Raw genomic sequence first — 22801 nt, 5'->3', positions numbered from 1 at the left:
TAAGCATTGATTTTACTTAGGGACCATAACTATGGGATAAATTTACTATGGTTTGCATTAACAAAAGATGAGGCGTGGGACTAGGATATGTAAACCTATATACCATGAATGTTTCCTTTTATATCATACAGCTCTTGCCCCCATTATTGGTTATTTTTTCTGGTCTGCAAAGATTCAAAGTGCATTCAAGGAACACCTGTCTGTTAAGTAAGTAATGTATTTTGGGGATGTTTCCTTTGTTATTTCCTTTGTAAAGTGGAATCCTGCCTATGTTTTACTGAGGAAAAATCAGGTTTTTCCTTGCGTATTTGTCTGTGCATGTTTGTGTATGTTTAATTTAAACCTCTCTCTCCCTCCCTCCCTTCCTCTCTTTTTTCCTCTCCCTTCCTCTATCTCTTTCTCTCTCTCTCAAAACATAAACATATATGTGGATATGCATATGTAGCTTACTTTGAAATCTATATCTCTTTAGAGAACTATATTGTACCCCTTTTTAACAAGAGTTACTATAGTATATTGAGGGTAATTTTAATCCTTTATATACAAAGTAATTTTAGTTAGATTTACATTTCATATTCATTTTCCCATGAAGCCCTCCATTCTTCCTTTCTGAGTTTGAATGAGACCAATAAAATATTTGGAAGCAAGTTTCCTAAAATGAAACCTTTTAAAATTAATACTTACCCTCCATTAGTACTCCTCTCTTTTTTTCAAATAGTCCTAGCCTATCACCTTCAGCAAGAACAGAAACAGGTTGCTACTGCCCCCTTCTGGTCTTTTGTTCTTTCATATAAACTAGTGGAGTAGTAAAGAACATTACCAAAGAATTTGAGTTCCTCTTAAAGGAAAGACACTACTGTGACAATATGGTAAGGGTGGAGTTCAGTTAGAAGAGGGATTTCAGGGGATACCTTGAATATCTTAGGACAGTGTTACCTCTGAAAACAAGAGGTTGAACACAAGGGGAAGTATTTTTGCAATACTATAGAGATAAGAATGGAATCCAAATTAATGTATGGATCCCCTGGACCATGTCTGAATGGAAAATTCTTAAATTTGTGTTCACCTTGCTGTCTTCGCTTGCATCCACGAGACCATTCTCCCACAATCTCAGTCCCTTTTCACTACGTGAGTGAAAAATTCCAGCTCTGCTTCTTAAACTTTAAGAACTCTAGATTTGTTTCTCCCTACTTAAAATGTCCTTATATCCCTTCCCCCATTCTCTTCACATCTTTTTCATTTATATTTTAGCTCAAATTCCACTCTGCCCATAGCCCCCAGACTCATTATGAACCTAAATAATCTCCCTATTCTTCCCTCTTCAATCTTTGCTCCCTTTTTTTCGTCAAAGAACCTATTTAGCATACCCACTGCTTGCTGTCGGACCACTCTTTACTAGGGTCTGGACTCTAGTCACGTTCTCTGTTAAATGCTTCTCCCTGTCCCCCGCCCCAACAAGACTGAAGAAGGAAACATGCGCACTACAGCGCTTGGAGCTGTCCAAGTGCTGAAATTTATAGGCTGGGTAAGATCACGTCCCTGTCTCTTTCTATCGCTCTCATTCCTGCACAGGAGCATAGCAATTTTTCCCACTTTCCCCACCCCAAAACACACTGTCCCTTCTTTGCCTTCATTTACAACTCCTTTCATAAAGAAAAGCTTTTTTTTAGGGACAGTATTTTACCAAATAGAAAAAGAACAAAATCAAAGCTTCATCAGCCAGACTTCCAGCATGGCATTGTCACCATTCCCTTTTGCATGGTGATGCGCTTAAGGTAGCAGCGTTTTTATTATTTAGTGAAAAGCAGTTGGGGGATTCACCAGTTCTGATGCTTTTTCTCTTGTTTGTCGGCTGATGGTAGTGAGCCTCGGTTTGACCTGACCATGATTCCCAGGACTGGCACTTTTTATTTTTTCTCCCCAAACTATACAAATCCATATCTCTTTTTGGTTTTCAAGGAAATTAGATTATTGACAGATTTTGAATCTGGGCAATAAAAGTACTTTCTTCTAGCTTCATTCTGGCATCATTTCTGGGATATTTTCCACAATCTTCACAGGAAACAGGAATGAACCGGCAGCTAGTGAACATTTTGACAGCCTTGTTTGCATTTTTCTTAGAGACAAACCACTTCAGGTAGGTGATACGACTTTGCATGCTAATATTTACTAAAAGACATGGAACTGAATAAAAGGGAAAATGTCACAGAAATCTCTTTTGCATTGTCTGAACCCATTTCATTTTTAATTGTATGGGGGAGAATTAGATTGCTTTTATTCATTGAAAGAGCTTCCTTTTTGGCAAAATATTAAAAAACCCAAGTTTTTTTTTAATTCATCTTCTTACTCATTAGATTTTAGCACACACAAATATAATATCAATATAATCTCTGTTTTTAATTTTCCATGTTTTTTTTTTCTTTCCTATAGTGTTGGAAGTTGTTTAGAAGGTTGGCTGAATGATTTTTCCAAGTTAGAAAAATGAATTAATCTATTAACTAAGGATGACTGTTACAGTTAACAAAGGGAAAAGAAATGCTTCCATCAACCCCAGGCAATCTGGGGTCCCTATAAAATCTCAACAGTCTCAAGCTCATTTATAAGAAGCACTATTGAGGAATTTTCTTAAAACCCCAAACAAAGGGAAAAGATATCCTATATCCTTCCAGCCTAATCTACTTTTTCCTTCAAATATAATTCCAAGATGAATTGTTTATAGATATTACTATTAATATTTGTGTATGTTTTTGTATAAAATGGAAATAAGTATGATTATAATAAGGGTGATGTTATAATTTACTTATTTATTATTACTACATAATTTACAAGTTGTCAAATCAAGTGGAACATCAACGTGTTAGGTTATTCCCAGTAAGTGAAAAAGTCATTCAGATCATGACAACAAGAGATATGGTGGGGTTGGAGGAAGTTTTCCAGTAAGAAATGCTTACACCTCAAAGTGTACTATTTTACATTTAATTTTCATTCAGTAAGAAGGCTTTTGTATCAATGTTCATGGAACTGAAGACAAGAGTGTAGCAATAACATCATGAGTACTGGCAAAATCTACTATGCCCTCATCAGGGTTACACTTCTCACTACAAAAGAAGGGGGTGGGAGTAGGCCACATTTTAACATCGTCATCAGCTATTTCATTCTACATACACACCTCTATATGTTTCTAGATGGTTTTATTACAGCAATTTTAAGCCTATTAATGGCCATAATAGTATCTTAGCATTTGTAATTAATACCACTTGTTTTAAAAAAAAAAACTGAAAATAATGTGGTTTCTAGTGAATTGGCAGGATTAGAAAGAGTTAATGAAAAGTACTATTAAAAGTACACAGAAAATACAATTCATACTTTAGGAAAGAATTGTTGGATTCCAGTTGGAGTCAATATAATTTGCAATAGGATTCATCTCCCTTAAAACCAAATCTGTTCTTTTCATGAACCCTTAATTACTTTAATTAGGGAATAATAGTTGGAGAATTTTTCAATTTAACTTGTACTTTACTATTATTTCAAAGACATGATGAGTGAACCAACTTTAGAGGAAAAAAAAACTTCAGCTGAGAACCTCTAATTTGTGCTGAGCTATAAAAAAGAGTTGATAAAAATAATAGGATTGCATTATATCATTGCTGATATAATTTTCAAAAAAACTTAAATTCCAGATAGTACCTTTTAGTTAGTGATTGTTCTGAAAATAATAATTGATACATAATTAGAAAGGAAACTAATAATTGAGAATTAAGTAGATTAGTGATTTTTTTCAGTGTTTTCTGGTTGTATGCAATACTTTTCACTAATATGAAATGAGTTTTTTTTCACTTAGAGATGAAATGCGTAAACACATATAAGCTTAAATTTATTGAAACATGATGTTAACAGAAGAGTATGATGAAAGTCAGCATTGCCATTAGGGTGTGATGAATCACTCTGTTTGCCAGTACCTACCATATGAATAGCATGAACCATAGTGTGAACCATGTAAACATGTCATCTCCTTCTCTTGATAGCTGAAGTTTGAGATTTTGGGGAATATTTAATGCTTTGCATTTTTCTTTGCTTGAAGTTAGCTTTAGAGTATATTCAAGTTCAGATGTTATTGAAAAAAGTTTGAACTTTTCTATTTGAGTTTCTGTAATGCATCAAGTATTTTTCTTAAAACTGGAGAAATCTTTCCTTTGCACTCCAAATATATATGTCTTCAATGTGTTTTTCTAACCTCGATGATAGCTGAATCACTGATGGAGTTAATTATCTATCTAGGGCGGCTTTCTGCAAAGACCATGATTCCAGGTCTGGAAAACCCCCTTCACAGTCCATGTCTCCTTCAGATTTTTTGGATAAATTAATGGGAAGGACATCAGGATATGATGCAAGAATCAGACCAAATTTTAAAGGTAAAGTCTTTTTAATTTTATGATGAATGTTTTGGAAGTCTTTAAAAGTAGATATTTTTCAGGGTTTCTAACTAGGAAAATTTTCCTGAGTAGGGTTGGCATCACATGATAGACTTTTGTAGTGGTAATATTTCAAATTCTTAAGGAATCAACTCAGAATTGACTCTTCTTCCTTGATACTTCTGAAAACTCATTTGTATTTGCTAGCAATTTTTTAGAAACATGTCAGAAATCATTTCTCTATTTTCTGGGTTTTTCTTTTCAAATAAGAATGTAATAAAAATGGACTTATGAATACTTACATCATAAATACATAATAGAATCCTTGCAAACATTTTGAATTGGTAAGTACTTAATGGCTACACCAATCAAAATAATTTGAAAATTCTAAATTCCAAGTAACTATAGAATCCCACAAACAAACCATCTCCCCTTCATACTTTTGTCTCTAAAATTTTTAGGTTTACCAACAGTGACTACAAATGTTCTCTCTCTCTCTCTCTCTCTCTTTCTCTCTCTCTCTCTCTCTCTCTCTCTCTCTCTCTCTCTCTCTTCTCTCTCTTCTCTCTCTATCTCTCTTTCTCTCTTTTTCTCCCTCTCTCTTTTTCTTTCTCTCTCTCTCCATATGTATTTATGTATATTTCTACACATGCACATATAATTATATAAATAAATCATAGTCACATATATTTCTAGTCACACAAATTTCTAGTTTTAACAACAATGATTATATACATACACATACTATTTTATATACACACATATAAGTATATATATATACATGTATAGTTAGTTATTTGTTTCTCCACAGATTCCTTGATATTCCTCTGAAATTCTGTAGTTAAAATAGTCAGAGAGCTATAAAGTTTGCATATTGGTTAAATTTTGTCTTTGTCAATAAAATGAATTGTTTCATTTTCTGTTAGGTACAAATTCCAAAGAGTTATCTATTATTATAACTAGGAAAGCATGGATTTAAGTTAGAATTGTATAGATAGTATGGAAATTTTTACTTGGTTTTTATATACTTGGTTCAAGCATTTTTCTTCTGACATCTATCTAATGTCACTTTGTAGTGGATCCTCATTAATCAGAACTTTAGAGTTTGGGGTATATAAAAGTAAATATAAAATTATATATTTCAAATGCTTTTTTGAAAGATTTTAACATAAAGCATAGGTAGAAAATGTTCAATAATTTTTTTTTGAAATCCCAGAATACATTAAATATTTTATATTCATTTTTCAAAGTATTTCACTTTCATTCATTAGCAATTCAAATGTATAGTTTTGTTGAAGCTAGTGACTGACTTTATTATTAGCAAACTTAAATATGGATGCCAAATCCATTGCTTCTATGAATTCTATATTTCTGAGTATGCCCAACTATATACATATTTCATAGTGGGGAGAAAAAGGGGGAAAAAATCCAAGTTTTGACAAACCAAGCACTTGTGTAATTAGCTTGATTTGTAGAGCATATTCCATAGGAAGTTAACATAGCAGGAGATCTATAAACATTCTATTTCTTATTTGCATCATTTCTTCTTGTTACAAATTTTAATTTATGAAGTAAAAATCAGTTCTCAATGGAACTAGTCATATATCCTTATTATTCATATTGCTTACTAATAACTACTTCTGGGTTAAGAAATCTAACAGAAGCTACTAATAGTAAAATTTTACAATATTGAAGTAAAAATCAGCATAATCATAAAGAAGGAGAGCTATTATTACCCTACATGCCACTTATATTCTGTATAATAAATAGAATGCTAGTTTCAACAAGGAATGATCTTGCTTTCACAAGTTTGTCAAATACTTAATGGACTGAAGGAGCTTTTCATGAGTATCATACTTAATCCAGAGTGTCTCAATAGCTTCATGAGGGCAAAATAAAGTGAATACCAAGTATTTATATATTTAGACATTGATGGTCTAGTTTGACCTTTTTCTTCTCTTAACTTATTTAATTAATTAAAGCATCTTCCTCTTTTGGGAATTTTCATAATATTTATAATTCATTTAAAATCTATCAGTCAAAATTTAGCCAAATTATTCTCTTTGTGTGTAGATGAGGTATATAGTTCTGGCCATTATATTTTAGAAAAGACATTGATAAGATGGATGGTGTTAAAAGGAAAGTTATCATGAAAGTGAAGGGCTTTGAACTCGTGGCATATAAACTTAAAATAACTGTAGACATTTAGCCCAGAGAAGAAAAACTTGAGAGAGATGGGACATGAAAACTATCTTCAAATGTTTGAAGGGATGTTATGTAGAAAAGACATTAAATGTTATTGTTGGTCTCATAGGTCAAAATTAGCACCAATAGGTGAAAGCTGAAGAGTGACAATTTCATACTTGATATAAGGGATTTAAAAAAAAAGTCATGCTCTATAAAAATAAATGTGCTTCCATATTGAAGCTCATCACGCAAAAGCTGAGGTAATACTTTAAGTACATTTTACATTTTGACATGGGTTAAGTAGGATGACCATTAATATCCCTGCCAAATCTATAATCCTGAGACAAGAAATGAAATTTGGCTTCTTACCTCCCAACATATTAGAATTATGCATTTTCCCTTTTATTTAGGTACATAATTGAACTAAGAAGAAAATCATCTACTAGTATATACAGGATGAGTTTATTAGCTATACTAAGTAATTAATAATAGGACTCTCCCAAAATACATATTTTGTACTTTTATGGAAAGCCAATAGGGAAACCAAAAATCCTACCTCAAAAATTGTTGTTTCAGACACATATCCCTATGCTGATTTTATTTTTGGCCTGCCCTTCCTTCCTTCCATCAATGCCTCATCTAGAAGAATGTGGCAGATCAAATATGTGATGTGTCTTCATAGTGGTCTATATAGAAAGCATCAACTTGGGGCATAACTCCCCAAGCAGAGTGGAAGGACCAGCTCAAAATACAATTAAGAAATGTTTTTAAATGAATAAAAACACAACATAAATGATGTTGATATGTAGTTTTCTAAATCAAAATGCAACCTGCAAGAATCAGTTTCTATTTGACTTGTACTGCATTTGCACTAGAGAAGACTCATGTTATTCAATCATGTCTGACTTTGTGACTCCACTTGGGGTTTTCCAGCTATTTCCTTCTTCAGCTCATTTTGCAGATGAGTAAACTGAGAAAAACAGAGTTAAGTAACTTTTCTAGGGTTACAAGAAGATGAATCTTCCTGTCTCCAGGGCCAAAGATGTGAATCCTCAAATCAGTTTATTCTGTCCCCTTTTTATAGAAATGCTAAAATGCTTATCCTGGGAACTTAGTTTTCCAGACTATCTTATTACCATACTTAAAGCAATCAAGATGTGCCCAGACTGCCTTGATTAACATATTTAAGATACTTTTAAGATACCTATGATGGAAACTTCCCATGATAGGAACCAAGTTTTCTCAGAATAATTTTAAGGCTTTCTTAATATTAATATCATTCTTTATCTCCTCAACTCTTCCCTGGTACCTGACAAACTCTCAAGTTATATTTCTCCTATAAAAGATGTGATTATGAAGAAGATATTTTCTAAGTTCTTTTAAGGACTAAACCTGATGTGACGTACTCTCTCTCTTTCTCCTCCTAATAGAATCTTTTCTGTAATGGCATCTTTATTCTTACTATAGTTAACTCTGATTAGTCTGCTACACTCCTCAATGGATTTAGCTTGCCAAATGAAGTACTCACATTTCATGGCATATTCCTTTAATGGCTTCTTCCAAACCTGTTTTCTTCCTAATTCTATTGTTCTTTTGAATCGTTCTATTTACTGCTCTTGGTGCCTATTTTTCCTCTTCATTTTCTATGAACCTCTTCTCTTAAATAAAGGTACCTTTTGGCAAAGAGTTAATTCATCACATGTTGCTCACACCTTTTGTTTTGAACTAGGAATTGTTCTTCTGACTCCATTACCAGTACTAGGTGCTATTTGAGTAAACATCTAACCAAACCAGAAAATTTAAATTAAAGTGTGCTATTTCTGTTTTGATATGCATTGTAACCTCTGCCACAGAAGTCAATTCTGCCAATGCATTGGAAGCTCTTAAGAGCAGAGAGATGAGAAGTTAATAATTGTAAGTCACTTTATGAGATTTTATACTTTGATATTATTGTGGTTGTATGAATTTAATTTTAATCTAAGAGACTGAAAAAAGACAGAGGAAAATAAAGTAAAGGAAAACTTTTTTCTTATTTGAATCTTTTAACTGTATTTTTGTCAAGAAACAAATAAAATTTTATAATTAGTGACTGTAGAAAAACTATTAAAATTCAGGGCTTCAGAGAAGTCAAAAAGAGATGAGTTTCATTTCATAACTAAAGAGAGAGGCTGGGGTGGGGAAGACAGAAAGGAGATGAAGAAATATTTTAATGAAATTATTATAGTTTTCATCAACCCTTCATGAAGAATATCCTTGAGAAGAAATTTCATTTGTTTTCCTTTATTTTCTGAAGCAAGGCAAAGTTATCTGAAGTTTCAGTGAAGATTTCCAGTAACTATTATCTTCCTCACAACTACAATATTTGCAACAATTATCAATATATCTATTTTATTTCATTATTAATAATTCATATTCCAAATATTTGAATTTTTAATATAGGACTTCCTAAAATTTGGCAGCGAAACCAAGATATAACTATTATTTGGAAAGAAGGTTTGTTGAGATCTAGATTTGGAGTACCTAAATGAAATTAGGGTTTAGTTAAGGTCTAGTGGCAGGTTTGGGGTACAGGGAGTCAAGCAAAGCTCTCCTGCAACCCCCGTGGATTCGGTGCAATACGGAGGTAAATGGGATCTAATAGCGGCGCTCGAGTTCCCAATAAAAGCATTTATTGGCCTGGAGAGCTAGATTGATAAAAGAGGTTTATTATTAAGTGAAGATAGAGATAAAGAGGGCACTGAACAAACGGTCCAGCGGACAGAGGGTCCTCACATGGCTACCATGCTTGGAATCTCTGCCAAGAGGGGTTCCCAATGTGGCCTTTTTATAATAGGAGACTTAGCTCGAGGGGCTTTGGGGTATAGCCCCAAAGTTGGCTCAGATCTGGGTGGGGCTGGGAACAGGTCAGATCTTCTATTGGAATTCAAAGGGACCAGGATTTGTGAGTTAAAGGACAATTTACATTATTAACTAGGAGAGGGTGGGAATCTAGAAAGGAATCTTTCCCGCATCAGGTTTATCTGTTTTTTAAAATAAATATATAATTAAGAGGAGATGCTAAGCATAGTTAATTGTTTACTTGAATTTTTATTAACTAATGAAGAAATATATAAGCACATCTTCTAGATTGTTGTAGGATTCAATAACATTAAATATGGGAATAAATCAAGTAACAGATGACTTTTATTTAAATGAGATTGATCAGGTAATCTCAAATAATCCTGCCATGAATGAGGGCTTTTCCTCCCAGACTGTTACACATTTTCCTCTTAAACTAAATAAATGTTTTCCCTACCGTCTTCTGTGATAACTCCATAACCCTACCATTTCTCTCAGAGGCATCCAGAAAACTAGAGTAGAAATTATGCTTATTTCCCGATGAGAATGCCAAGTAGCTTCTGAATAACTGATTTATTTCTTTCTATTCAATATATTTTGTTCACCTAAATGAATGAGTAGCAGAGGTAACTAACTCATTTCTTAATCCTTGAATTTATAAACAGGAATAAACTATGAATAAAAACTCTACACAAACTTCTCTGCTTATCTTTTTTTTCTCTGCTACTTCAAGGGGTCTTTCCTCTTCCCTGGAAAAGGGAACTATCAGCAGCTTCCAATTACTTTGAATCAAAGTTAAAAACAAACAAGTCTTAGAATCATATGGCTGTGATCCTAACCTCTAACCCCTAAGAGAGTAAATTAAAACATGAAGGTCCCACTGAAGATCTGATTAATGATACATTGTTTTCTACTAAGTTGTGAAACAAAACCAAGTCAATTTAACAAATAGTATCAAACACCTTCTATTTGAAAGGCATATTACTATTACAAATACATTATAAGGATTACAAAAGCAAAATGAGAACAGCAATTCCTGACTTCAAGGAGTACATATTCTGCTGGGAGGGTATAACATGTTTAAAATTAAGCAAATGTAAAATATATGCAACGTAATGAAAAACAATTTCTTGAGAGAATATTAGTGCCGAGGGGTATCAGGTAATTGTCAGTCACAGCAACTGTGTTTTAATGAAAGTTAGGTATTTATGAGACCATGGGAAGTCTCTTTATTTCACTTTGTCATAGTTTCCAAATCAGTAAAATGATAATGATATTTGAACCACTTAACTTGTAGGGAGGTTATGACAATATCACATACTTTATGAAGGTGAGCTATTTATAAGGAAGAAGATGAGTAACAGTGTAAGAAAAAGGAAGGAAAGAGAAAAGAAGGAGTCCCATCCTATATGCTTCAGATCACTTATTGTCACTAAAATTATCTTCTACTATAATTAGGCATATTTACTCAAAAGTTCATTAAAAGACTATTCAGAGCCCTTTTAGTTACATTCAAAGTGGTTTATAGGATAATTTCCCCATTTTCAAAGGTTGTTGAAATTATTGCATCAAACATAAATTTAAATTCTATTGTTCTGCCTTTACTAATGAGCCCTGAGTGGATACAAAGAAAGATATTGATGATCTTTGGAATCACCTCTCTGTATATAGATCAAATTAGCATCTAATTGGATAAATTATTTGGATGTCTGAATCATTGTCACAGTGACCAATGGAATTTTAGTATGGTAAATCTGGATGACTTGTCATGGTGAGTTGCTTTTTCAACTAAGACTTACAACCTTTTTGAACATTGCATTTGCTTTTCTTGCTTCTGTGAAAAAAAAAAAAAACAGTGATACTGTTTTAAAGAGTAATAAAATCAAAAGCTCTACCAAATTTCTCCCAAGAGAAAAAAAGAAAATAAAAAATATAAAATCAAGGAAACCACATAGCAGAACTTTATGGTACATTTAATGTATGATGAACTCAATAGAGGGCTTTTTTTTTTTGACATTTGGTCATGATGTCAGAATTTTTTTGAGTAACAAATAGAACATGCAATAAAGTATTCTCAATGAGCTCATGATACATAATTGGTATAGGTGGAAAGACAGATAACTATTTATTTTAGGAAGCAGGGACCTAATGCTATGGGAAATCCTGAATATTACATAGACATGAGCCTCTTCTAGTTTGCTTAAGAGATCATAAGATACCTCAAAATCATTTTCTGAGACATTATGTAAACAGAATTAGGGTGCAAGTTAATCTAGTATGTATTAGAGAATATCATACAAGATCACATAAAAGCATGGGAGGGGGGAGTGTATCTAAAGACCATTTTCTTATCTAGAATGGAGAGAAAAAAACAAAGACAAAAGTGATGATGGTGCCAGTAATAGCAGTAAAAATAATAATTTTAATTTCTTTAAGGCTTTATATTTCCAAAACATACAAAACAATGCTTTGTGCTAGGTAAAAAAGAAAAAAATGAATCGGATCATAGATTTAGATCTAGAAGAGATCTTATAGATTATCTAGCTCAGCCCTCATATTTGAAAGAAGAAGAAACTGAGTAAGTACTATTATTCCTTTTGACAAGAAAAAGGGAAAAGTATAGAAACAGCTGAGGTGTAGTAAAAAGAGCATTGCACTTCAAATTGGATCAGGTAAATCTGAATCCCTGCCAATATGATTTTGGGCAAGTCCTTTAAACTTTATGAGTTTCAGTTAGTTCTTTTGTAAAATAGAGAGTTTAGATCAAATAAGCTTTGATATCCCTTTCAGATCAAAATCTGATGTTATGGTCTATGATCTAATATGGGATTTCACATTTCTAATTAGTTGTAAATGCAATGGTGAATGAGTATGCATTGTAAGGACAACTAGGTGGCACAGTAGATAGATTCTGGATTTAAAGTCAAGAAGACTTGAGTTCAAATCTAGTCTCAGACACTTATTAGCTATGTGACCATGGACTAGTAATTTAACATTGTTTCCCCTTAGTTTTCTCATTCATGAAATGAGCTGGAAAAGGAAATGGCAAATGGAATCACAAAGAATTAGACATGATGAAAAAAGCAACTAAATAAAATTACAAAGGGATAGATAATAAGAGATTCATGGCAACAGAAATTTGACTGATCTGGACTGAACTGAAAAGGAAGAGAAAAATGAAAATATAAAATCAAAGAAGTTTATTGTATTATATGACAAAAACAAAGTACATGACAAAGGGATTTTCCAATTCTTCAACATTAATATCTTCCTTTTGGCATTTCCTCTAATTTATTCTGTATATATCTTGCTTACACATAGTTGTTTGTATTCATTGCTTTTCTTTATATTCCTAATGCTTAGCACAGTGACTAACACATAGAAGGTCCTTAACAAATATTAATTGATGGCTTAAGAATACCTCAAAGATAGTTTTATTTTATGAAGTAGAAGAAAAGTGCTAGAGAAATCACTGAAGGGTATATAAATTGAAGAACTTGCCCTCTATGATGCAATTAATAAGTGTCAGAAAAAGATTTTGAACTCAGGTCTTCCTGACTCCCACCATAGCTCTTCATCCCTATGCCATGCCATATGACCTTTGTAAATAAACATACATACACATGCACACACACTCACACACTTCTATTGTGGAAGTTTTTGGAAGTTCTATTGTTAGATATGTTGAGTTACACAAAGTCATATATCTAATTAATAGGATAACTAAGCAGGAAAGCTCAATAGAAATCTTAATCTACTAACTCCAGGTTCCATACTCTTCCATTACATGTGCTGTCTTAAACCTCTTTACTTTGCCATTCTCTCCTCTCTAGAAAAACATTAGGAAAATTATGTAATAATTTAAAAATCTAATGATGATCATGATGATAAATAAAAATTCAAAATGTGGTCATGTTTAAGATAATTGAAAGAAAAGAACAAAATGAAAAGTGGTCCTTAGTCATGGAAGAGACTATTTCTAAGGAACTTAGTACACATTAGCATGGCTTCTCCTTTCTCCTCTCCCTTTATAGGCTTCTATGCATTATCATTAAATGAGAAAAAAAAATAAATGCATATCTTTTCCAATTAGAATATATTTTAACTATGCTCTTATAAATCATTAAAATTTCTATTTCACATACACATTTTGTACAGAAACATTTTAATGCTCCCTCCCTATTCAAATTGTCATGTGTTTTAATTTACACATTGTATTACTCTCCCAAATTCCAATAGAATGTAAGTTCATAGATGGGAAAGATATTTTCATTTGGGTCTTTAGATACTCATTGCCTAATAGTACTATGCACACATGTGGGGAGAAACTTTAGTGAGTTAGGTAAAGTTAAGTTTTCAACTGATCTGGGTTATGGCATATTCAACAAGCTCATAACATTTTCAAATGACATAAAACTAAAAGGAATATTTTATACACTGGGTATTAAGAGTCATAATCCCAAAACATTGGTTTGAATTTAACAAAATTATATTTAATAAGAATAAATGTAAAATTCTTTACTTGGGTTTAAAATTTTTCTAAGTCCAGTTTGGGGAGGTATGACAAGATGGAATTCTTCCTAAAAGAGATGTTGGGGTTTAATCAAACTCAGTGTGAGTAAATTGGGCAGCCAAAAAAAGCTAATGTAATCTGAGGCTCCATTAAGAGACTTAGTTATCATCTGAATTGCATCTGAAAAGCAGGGTGGTTAGAGTAATCATTAAATGATACCTAACATCAAGTGTGCTGCAAAGAGTATTCTTACACAGACTTTAATTGAACTAGACTGCTGAATCCCTTTTAATTTCATGAGTCCATGATTCTGTGTATTTGGTTCACTATAAATCAACAAGCATTTATTGAGCACTTACTATGTAGCAGGCAGAGTGTTACATCCTGGGGATATAAAAACAATTCTTGCCCTCAGATAATTTACATTCTCTCAGGGGAATAAACATATACATAAACAGGATTATACAAAATAAAAACATTGTCATTTGGGAAAGAAAAGCATTAATAATTGGAGAAATCAACTATAGAGCTTAAGATGAATCTTAAAAGGGACAAGTTATTATAGAAGACAAAAAAAAGACTGTCAGAGTCCTTAGGAAAGATAGTGGCAATTTAAAATTATTAGCCTTAGTTAGGTATGGAATGCATAGCCTAGTCCTATTTAATCAGATAAGGAAAGTCATGGTTAAAATTAGTCTTTTGTAGATATAAAGACTTTTGCCTCATGTTGAGTAATCTGTCCATTTTTAGGTTGATTTATGATCATTATTTTTTTTATTCTATAAACTATTCCTTTGTCAGAATTTCTGTCTCCTGAAAATATCATTTTAAAAATTAGGCATTTAAAGAAACAAAATGAAATGTTCAAATCTCAACAAAATGAATTAGTTTTGTTTCTCTCTTTTCAAAATAAAGCTTTTGTCTATTTGAATGAAATTTTCTTTGAAAATAAAATTAGCTCCTTGCTGGAGTTTGGCTGCTGAATTTCATCCCAATATGAATAAACAAATTATACTAAGGCATTTCCTTCAGAAAGTAACTCTAGAATAGAAAATGCTATCAGATAATTATTCCCTTCAGTGTCTTCGGTATGCCATGCACAACATACAAAATAGTCTATCTCTAGAGTTCTGTGGAAATGTTGTACATCTTATGCTATATTATCAGGTTCTATAAGCCCAAGTAGACTTCCAAAGGAGTAGCAAATGAACATGCAATGTCCATAACAACTATTGCTCATCTATCTGAGACCCTCTGTATGCACATGTATGTGTGTTTGTATGAAGGGAGGATGGTTTGCATTAGACAACAAACCCCAGCTGTTCACAGAGGCTAGAAGTTGAAGAAAATATGCTGAATTCAATAGTCCCCGCTGTGTGATCTACTTTTGCTTATCTTCATGTTGCTGAACTATGAATTGGCTCTTGGGATTAGATTTAATTTGAGCCCTTCTGTGCTTCTGTCTCCATTTTACTATCTCTGTTTCTCTATTTTTCTATCTCTCTCAATGTATCTATATATTTCTATTTGTCTGTCTCTATTAGTCTGTCACTTTTTTGGCTCATCTGTCTTTGACTCTCTTTCTTTTCCTTCCTTCCTCCTGCAATGAAATTTGTCTTAAAATGTGATTTTTGAGTATGGTTTTGATGCCTTTTTTTCCTGGGAAAGAAAAATATTTATTACCACTTTTGTTCCTGCTTCCTCATGAGTTTATAGTCTAATTTAAAGAGTTAAATTACAAGACATTTCTATAATATAAAATATGTTAAAATTCAATTAAGATAAAGGGAAATGCAAGGAGAATTTGGACAAAAAGTCATCCTTTTAGATTTTGGAGATCAGAAAGACTTTCATGATGGAGGTAATATTTCAATGAGTTCTGAAGCATGAATAAAATTTTGACAGGTAGAAATGAGATAAGTAATAGGGTATGAACAGAAATGAGGCCATAGGAAGTAAGGGACATGACACATATATTCCCTAGAAATCAGCGTACAGATGGAATCAATTACTAGTAGGAAAGTTTAGGTCATATTTAGGAGATATCAATGTGTACAGTACTGCTAGAAAATAGGGTAAGTGAAGGGAGCATAATAGGAGGTAAGACTGGAAAGGAAGCTTAGGAACATATTGAAGTAGGTGTTAATTGATCCCCACAATCTAAACTAAGAAATAAGATCAATTATGAATAAAATAATCTATAAAATATCTTTTCAGAACAGCATTTCCTGATCTGTTTTATAGTGTTCTTTCCCTCATTGAGTTTTCTTAAAATGTTTGGTCTGAATCTCTGCTGAGTGTCATAGAACTGTATATTTAGAGCTGGAGGGAACCTGAGAGATCATCTAAAGCAAATCTCTTATATTAAAGATGAGAAATCTGAAGCACAGAAAGATTGATGACTTTGTCCAAAGTTACTCAATCAGTCAACAAGCATGTATTAAGCATTTGCTATGCGCCAGATACTGTACTAAGTGTTGGGAATATAAATACAAATAGAAGGAAAGGCAATCCTTGCTTTCTAGGACTTTGTATTCTAATTAGAAAAATAATACATAAAAGGAAGTTGAAGAGGAGGAAGGGACAATGATAAAGTTAGCACAGGAATATGATAGAGAGAGTCTGGAGCACAGCATGTAAAAATGAGACATAACTGGCCTGGCCACCCACTTTAGATGGAGGCTATGGGAGAAGGCATCCAATCAAAGAGAGATACCATTGGGGTAGAGGGTACTTCCAATGTGTACCAAGGTAGTGCAAACTAGACCATTATTAACTTTTGCCTTGCCATTGAATTGGACTTTGATAATTGTTGAGGAGAGAGTGAGGCTGATGACTTTGTGAAACTCTGCTCCACTTATGTCCAATTCATAAGCATTATCCTATGACATCATTGGTCTTCTTTGAAAATGAAGAATGAATAATAACAACTTCCAGTATGTGGATTCCAAGCCTGGAGTAATTCTTAAGGAAACTGGGGCATATTACAAGAAGTCTGGGTATAATCTATGCAGAAATGAGATAGAAATAACTCATTACCTTGTTTTATATTTATCTATGTGCATTTTCTCCCTTTTCCCTCCTGTCCACTAGTAGAATATAAAGTCTGTGAAGATAGGAACCATCTTTTGTTTCTGCATTCCTGAGCAATAATTGTGCCTTGCACATTGCAGGTCCCTAATGCACATGTTTTGAATTGGAATGTATTGAATTCAACATATTTTCTTCCATTATTATTCTACTACTTTTGAAAAATTCTTCCTGAAGTGACAGTATGAATGTATAGTGAATATATAGGTATGTATGAATGTATGCATACATCCATATATGTAAATGCATGTGAGTGAAAAGCTAAAATCAAAATTCATAAGGATAAATTTGAAAACAAATCAGGGACATACTTAGAAAGTGTGCAGAAACAGAACTGTAATAAACAAAGTGCCAAGCATGAGTCAGAAATGCCAATTGCCAACAGGGGATAAATATAGTATATGATTTTTAAAGAGTGGTTATATTTTAGGTGTGAAAAAATTCATCCATGCTGACTTGCCTACATAGCCATAGCATCATTCCAAAATAACTTACAAACCCGTTAGAGCTAAATTTGGCCTGAGCTATAGTTATTTTGGACCTTTCACCAAATGAGCTGAAACATAACAAACCTAAGGGAGAAAAGTGAACAAAAAATTGTGTTCTATTATCCAACAGAAATGAGTGATCCATAGAATGAATTACTTAACCAAAGCTCATTTACACTCAAGTGCTCATGATTAATAATGATTAAAATGCTAACTTCCTTTGGAGAATTTGCATTTCATTTAGGCAAATTAGCTTATTTTAAAAATATGTTTTTATTTATTTCATTGAATAAATATTGCGTGTATTTTAAAAATTTTGCATTTGAAATTCTCTTCCTCTATCCTGCCTCTCCTGTTTGAGAAGGTATGCAATTTAATATTGATTATGCATATAAAGACATGAAAAACACTTCCATATTAAACATATTGCAAAATAAAACAAAAAATATATAAAAAGTATATTCAATCTGCATTCAAACTTCATCAGTTCTCTCTCTGAAGGCAGATAACATTTTCCGTCATAAGTGCTTTGGAATCGTCATGGACCTGAGAATAATTGAGTCATTTATGACAATGTTCTCCTTATTCTTCTCACTTTGTTTTGCATGAGTTCATGGAAGTTTTTTCTAGTTTTTATAAAAGTATTCTCCTCATCACTTCTTAAAGCACAATAATATTCTATCAAAATCATTTGACAGAATTTTTTGAGCCATTCCCCAACTGATGGGCATTCTCTCAATTTCTATTTATTTTTTGCCAAAGCAAAAAAACCTATTATAAATATTTTGTATGTATAGTGCCTTTTACTTTTTAAAAATATCTTTGAGATATAAATTTACTACTGATATTTCTGGGTTTAAGAGTATGGACAGTTTTCTAGCTCTTTTTGCATAGTTCTGAATTGATCTCCAGAATAGTTGGGTAAGCTCACAAGCCTGCCAAATATCCTAATTTTCCTAGGATGAGCACTATTTCTATTTTTCCCCTACTTACTCAGTTTTATACTAATCAAACTACCAAAAGTTATTTTTTGGAGTTATACAGCATTCATCTGGAAGAACAAAAGATCAAGTGAATCAGTGGGAAAAAAAGACAAAGAAAATTGACCTAGTAGTTTCAGGTTTCAAACCATCTTACAAACCAATAATCATCAAAACAATCTGGCACTGGCTAAGAAATAGTTAGAAGGATCAATGTAATGGTTTGGGTACACAATACTCAGAAACAAATAACTGGCAGAAAAGGAATTTGGTAGGACTAATTTGGCTATCTTTTCAAATAATATATATATATATATATATATATATATATATATATATATATATATATTGGAATCAAGTGTTTTTTTAAATATTTGGTAGAATTTACTTCTAAATCTTCCTGACCCTGGGGAATTTTTTAAAGAGAGCTCATTGATGGCTTAATCAATTTATTATTTTTTTTTCAAGAAAGGATTATTTATGTATTCTATTTTCATTTCTACTTATTTGGGTAGGTTATTTTAAAACTATTCATATACTTCACTTATATTATTTTTCCTGACATAATTGAGCAAAATAACTTCTCATAACTGCTTTAATTTCATCTTCATTGTTAGTGCATTCACCCTTTACATTTTTGATGCTGATAATTTTGTTTTCTTCTTTCTTTTTGAAAAAATCAAGTTAACTAATGTTTTGTTGTACTGCTTTTATCTATAAAATCAGCTGCTAGTCTTATTTATTAGTTCAATTATTTTTTTATTTTCAATTTTATTAATCTCTTTTGTTTTCATTATTTGTATTACATTATTTGATTTTTAATTGAAAATTTTTAATTTTCTCTTTTTTACAATTTTTTAAGTACATGCCCAATTAATCGATCTGTTCTTTTTCTTTTTTTCTTGATGTACACATTAAAAATACAGATTTTCTATTCAATATAAGAAAATTTATATTGTTGTTCCATTATTATCATTCTCTTTAAGGAAATTATTGTTTTCATAGTTTTTCCTTTGATATTCTTTTTTAAACTGTCATTTATTTTTTAAACTTATTCTTTATTTCTAGATTCTCTTTCTCCTCACTGCTGGCACTCCCACTGAAAAGGCAAATAATATGATATCAATTTTACATTGAAATCATGAAAAATATATTTCCCTGTTAGCTACATCACAAAAAAGCAAAAAAAAAAAAGTTGAAACAATTATATTTCAATTTGCCCCTAAACTCCATTAGTTTTCTCTCTGGAGATGGATTACATTTCTTTTATCATAAGTCCTCTGAAATTGTTTTAAATCATTGTATAGATTAGAATAGCCAGAATTTTCATAGTTGATCAACATTAAAGTATTGCTGTTTTGTGCACAATGATCTCCTGGTCCTCACTTTTCCTTGAATTAATTCATATGTCTTCCCATGTCTTTCAGAAACCTTCCCCATAATTTCTGATAGTGTCCATCACAATCACATACCACAGCTTCTTTAGTCAACACCCAATTAATAAACATCTCAATTTCCAATTCTTTGTCATCACAAAAAGAGTTACTATGGCTATTTTACTATATATATATATAGATGCCTTTCCTTTTTCTTTGATTTCTTTTTGGTACAGACCTAATGATGGTATTCCTGGGACAATGGATGTGCCCAGTTTGATAATTTTTTGAACATAGTTTGTGATGTTTTTCAGAATGGTTGGACCAGTTCACTACTCCACCAACGATTCATTAATGTTCCTTTTCCCCCTCATCCCTTTCAACATTTGTCATTTCTGATAGATGTGAGATGGTACCTAATAATTGGTTCAATTTCTTTAGTTAATAGTGATTTAAAGCATTATTTGTATGATGAGATAAATTTGATTTCTTTCTTTTGAAAATTGCCTTCTCATATCCTTGGACTATTTATTAAATGAGGAATGGTTTTTAATTTATGTATTGCCTTAGTTCTCTATATATTTCAGAATGAGACCTCTATCAGAGAAACTTGCTATGATTTTTTAAAAAATATTACTTCACTATCTATAGTATCCTTTAGGAAAAAGAGTTTTCCTGTTTTGTTCTCTTCTTTTATCTGAGATCATGATTGCTACCTAACCCAGAATTAGATTATTTATTTTCCAATTAATTTTTAATCTTTGTTTTCATAGCATTTATTGATGTAACTTTTATTGAATTATGATTTAAAGGAAGACATTTAATATTTCTTCTTTTTGTAGTTGGTTGTAGGTTTTTAGTTCTAACACCAGTTTTTGTGAAGGTGCCATGCACAGATGAGCAAGAGGTATGCTCCTTTCTATTCTCATTTATTTTCCCAGAAGTCTACAAGATCTAACTTTTCTAAAATTCTATTTACTTAAGTTCTTTCTTTGTTATTTTATGGTAATTATTTATTTATCTTTGAGAGAAGAAAATTTGAGGACTACTTCAACTACAATTATACTGTCCATTTCCTTCTATAATTCATTTAACTTTTTCTTTTGAGAATTTGCATGCTAGCTCTTTTTGTAGTGGCAAAGAACTGGAAATGGAGTGAATGTCCATCAGTTGGGGAATTACTAAATAAGTTATGTTATGTGAATGTAATGGAATGTTATTGTATAAGAAATGATGACCATGTTGGTGTCAGAAAAACCTGAAAAGACTTACATGAAATGATCCTGAGTGAAGTGAACATTGTTCATAGTAACAACAAGATTATATGATAATCAACTCTGATGGACTTGGCTCTTTTCAACAACGCAATAATTCAAGACAATTCCAATTGACTTGTGATGGAAAGTGCTATCCACATCCAGAGGGAGAAGTATGAAGACTGAATGTGGATTAAAGCATACTATCTTCACCTTTTTTATTGTTGTTTGATTACTTTTTTCTTTCTCATTTTTTGATCTGATTTTTCTTGTACAATATGACAAATATAAAAATATATTTAAAGAATTATACATATGTATCTTATATCAGATTGCTTTTTGTCCTGAGAAGGGGTCAGGTAAGGGAGGGAAGAGGAAAAATTTGCAACACACAATTTTACAAAAATAAATGTGTAAAACTATCTTTACATGTATTTGGAGAAATAAAATATTATTGAAAAAATAATTTGGATGCTAAGCCATTTGGTGTATGCATATTTAATATCAATATTACTTAATTGTCTGTGTTACCTTTTAACAAGTTTTGTTTATGTGTTTATATTTTTAAATTATTTCTTTGATTTTGCTTTGTATAAGATCATGATTGCTACCCTCCTTTTTTACTTTAGTCAAAAAGCACAATACTCTAGCCCCTCATTTTAACTCTATATGAACGTCTTTATTCCAAGCATATTTCACCTAAATAGCATATTGTTTGATTCCGATGTCTAATACAGTCTTTGATATGCTTTCATTTTGTGGGTGAATTTACCCCCTTCATATTTACAGTTATGATTACTAACTGCATTTCCCTTCACCTTATTTTTTTTTAATTTTATCCTCTCCCTTTTTATCTTGTTCCTTTCTAAAGTCTGTTTTGCTTCTAAAAATTGCTCTCCTTTCTTTTGTCATTCCCTCCTTTCCTTTATCTCCTTCTCCTCTTACTTCTCAACAGGGAAGATGGAATTCTATTACCAGTTATACATACATTTCTCTCTTTAAATCAATTTGAATGTGAGTAAGATTCAAATATTACCTGTCCTTTCACTATTTTCCCCAGCATTGTAAAAGCTTTTCCTTATATGCATCTTTTATGGGAGATAATCTTCTCCATTCTTTCTCTCCCTTCTTCCAGAGTATTTTCTTTCTTATTTATACATTTTTTTACATCATCCCAACACAACTTACTCACTTCGACACTCTCATTTCTTTTTGAATACTTCTAGCTGCCCTAATAATGATGCAGTTTTTAGAAATTAGGTGTATCATCTTCCATATAGGAATGTTAACAGTTTGACCTTTTTGGAGTCCCTTATGATTTCTCTTTCACGTTTACTTTTTTATGTTTCTTCTGATCTTATATTTGAAAGTCAAAATTTCTATTTGGCATTGGTCCTCTCATCAAGTATGTTTTCAAATCATCTGTTTCATTAAATATACATTTTCCCATTAGAAGAATTACACAGTGGCACCTTGGTAGTCATCTACTTTGGATGGAATGGGGTGGGAGTGGTTAGCATGCTTAGCAGGAGCAGGGTAGGCTGTGTGAACAGCAGCAGGAGCCCAGGTGAAAATCACAGATGTAGAGAATCCAAGACTCATAGCAACCACAACCCTATGTCTGGGACCATAGCTTCCACTTTCATAGCCAGACCTGTTTC

The 22801-nt window shown here is 32.1% G+C and overlaps 1 protein-coding gene across 1 annotated transcript in view; it reads left to right on the top strand.

Annotated features, from left to right (window-relative positions):
• The first annotated feature begins 1526 nt into the window (after positions 1 to 1526).
• GLRA2 (glycine receptor alpha 2) overlaps positions 1527 to 22801 on the top strand; it is a 346612-nt gene continuing 325337 nt past the window's right edge. Inside the window, exons 1-2 of the mRNA XM_051984495.1 lie at positions 1527 to 2137; positions 4279 to 4412. Of these exons, the coding sequence (XP_051840455.1) occupies positions 2070 to 2137; positions 4279 to 4412 (202 nt within the window). The 5' untranslated portion in view covers positions 1527 to 2069. The remainder of the gene's footprint in view (positions 2138 to 4278; positions 4413 to 22801) is intronic.

Source organism: Antechinus flavipes, chromosome 3 (genome assembly GCF_016432865.1).
Source record: "Antechinus flavipes isolate AdamAnt ecotype Samford, QLD, Australia chromosome 3, AdamAnt_v2, whole genome shotgun sequence".
In the NCBI taxonomy this organism is placed as follows: domain Eukaryota; kingdom Metazoa; phylum Chordata; class Mammalia; order Dasyuromorphia; family Dasyuridae; genus Antechinus; species Antechinus flavipes.
Note: the sequence above shows the minus strand (reverse complement) of the source record. Positions and strands in the feature narration are given on the sequence as shown.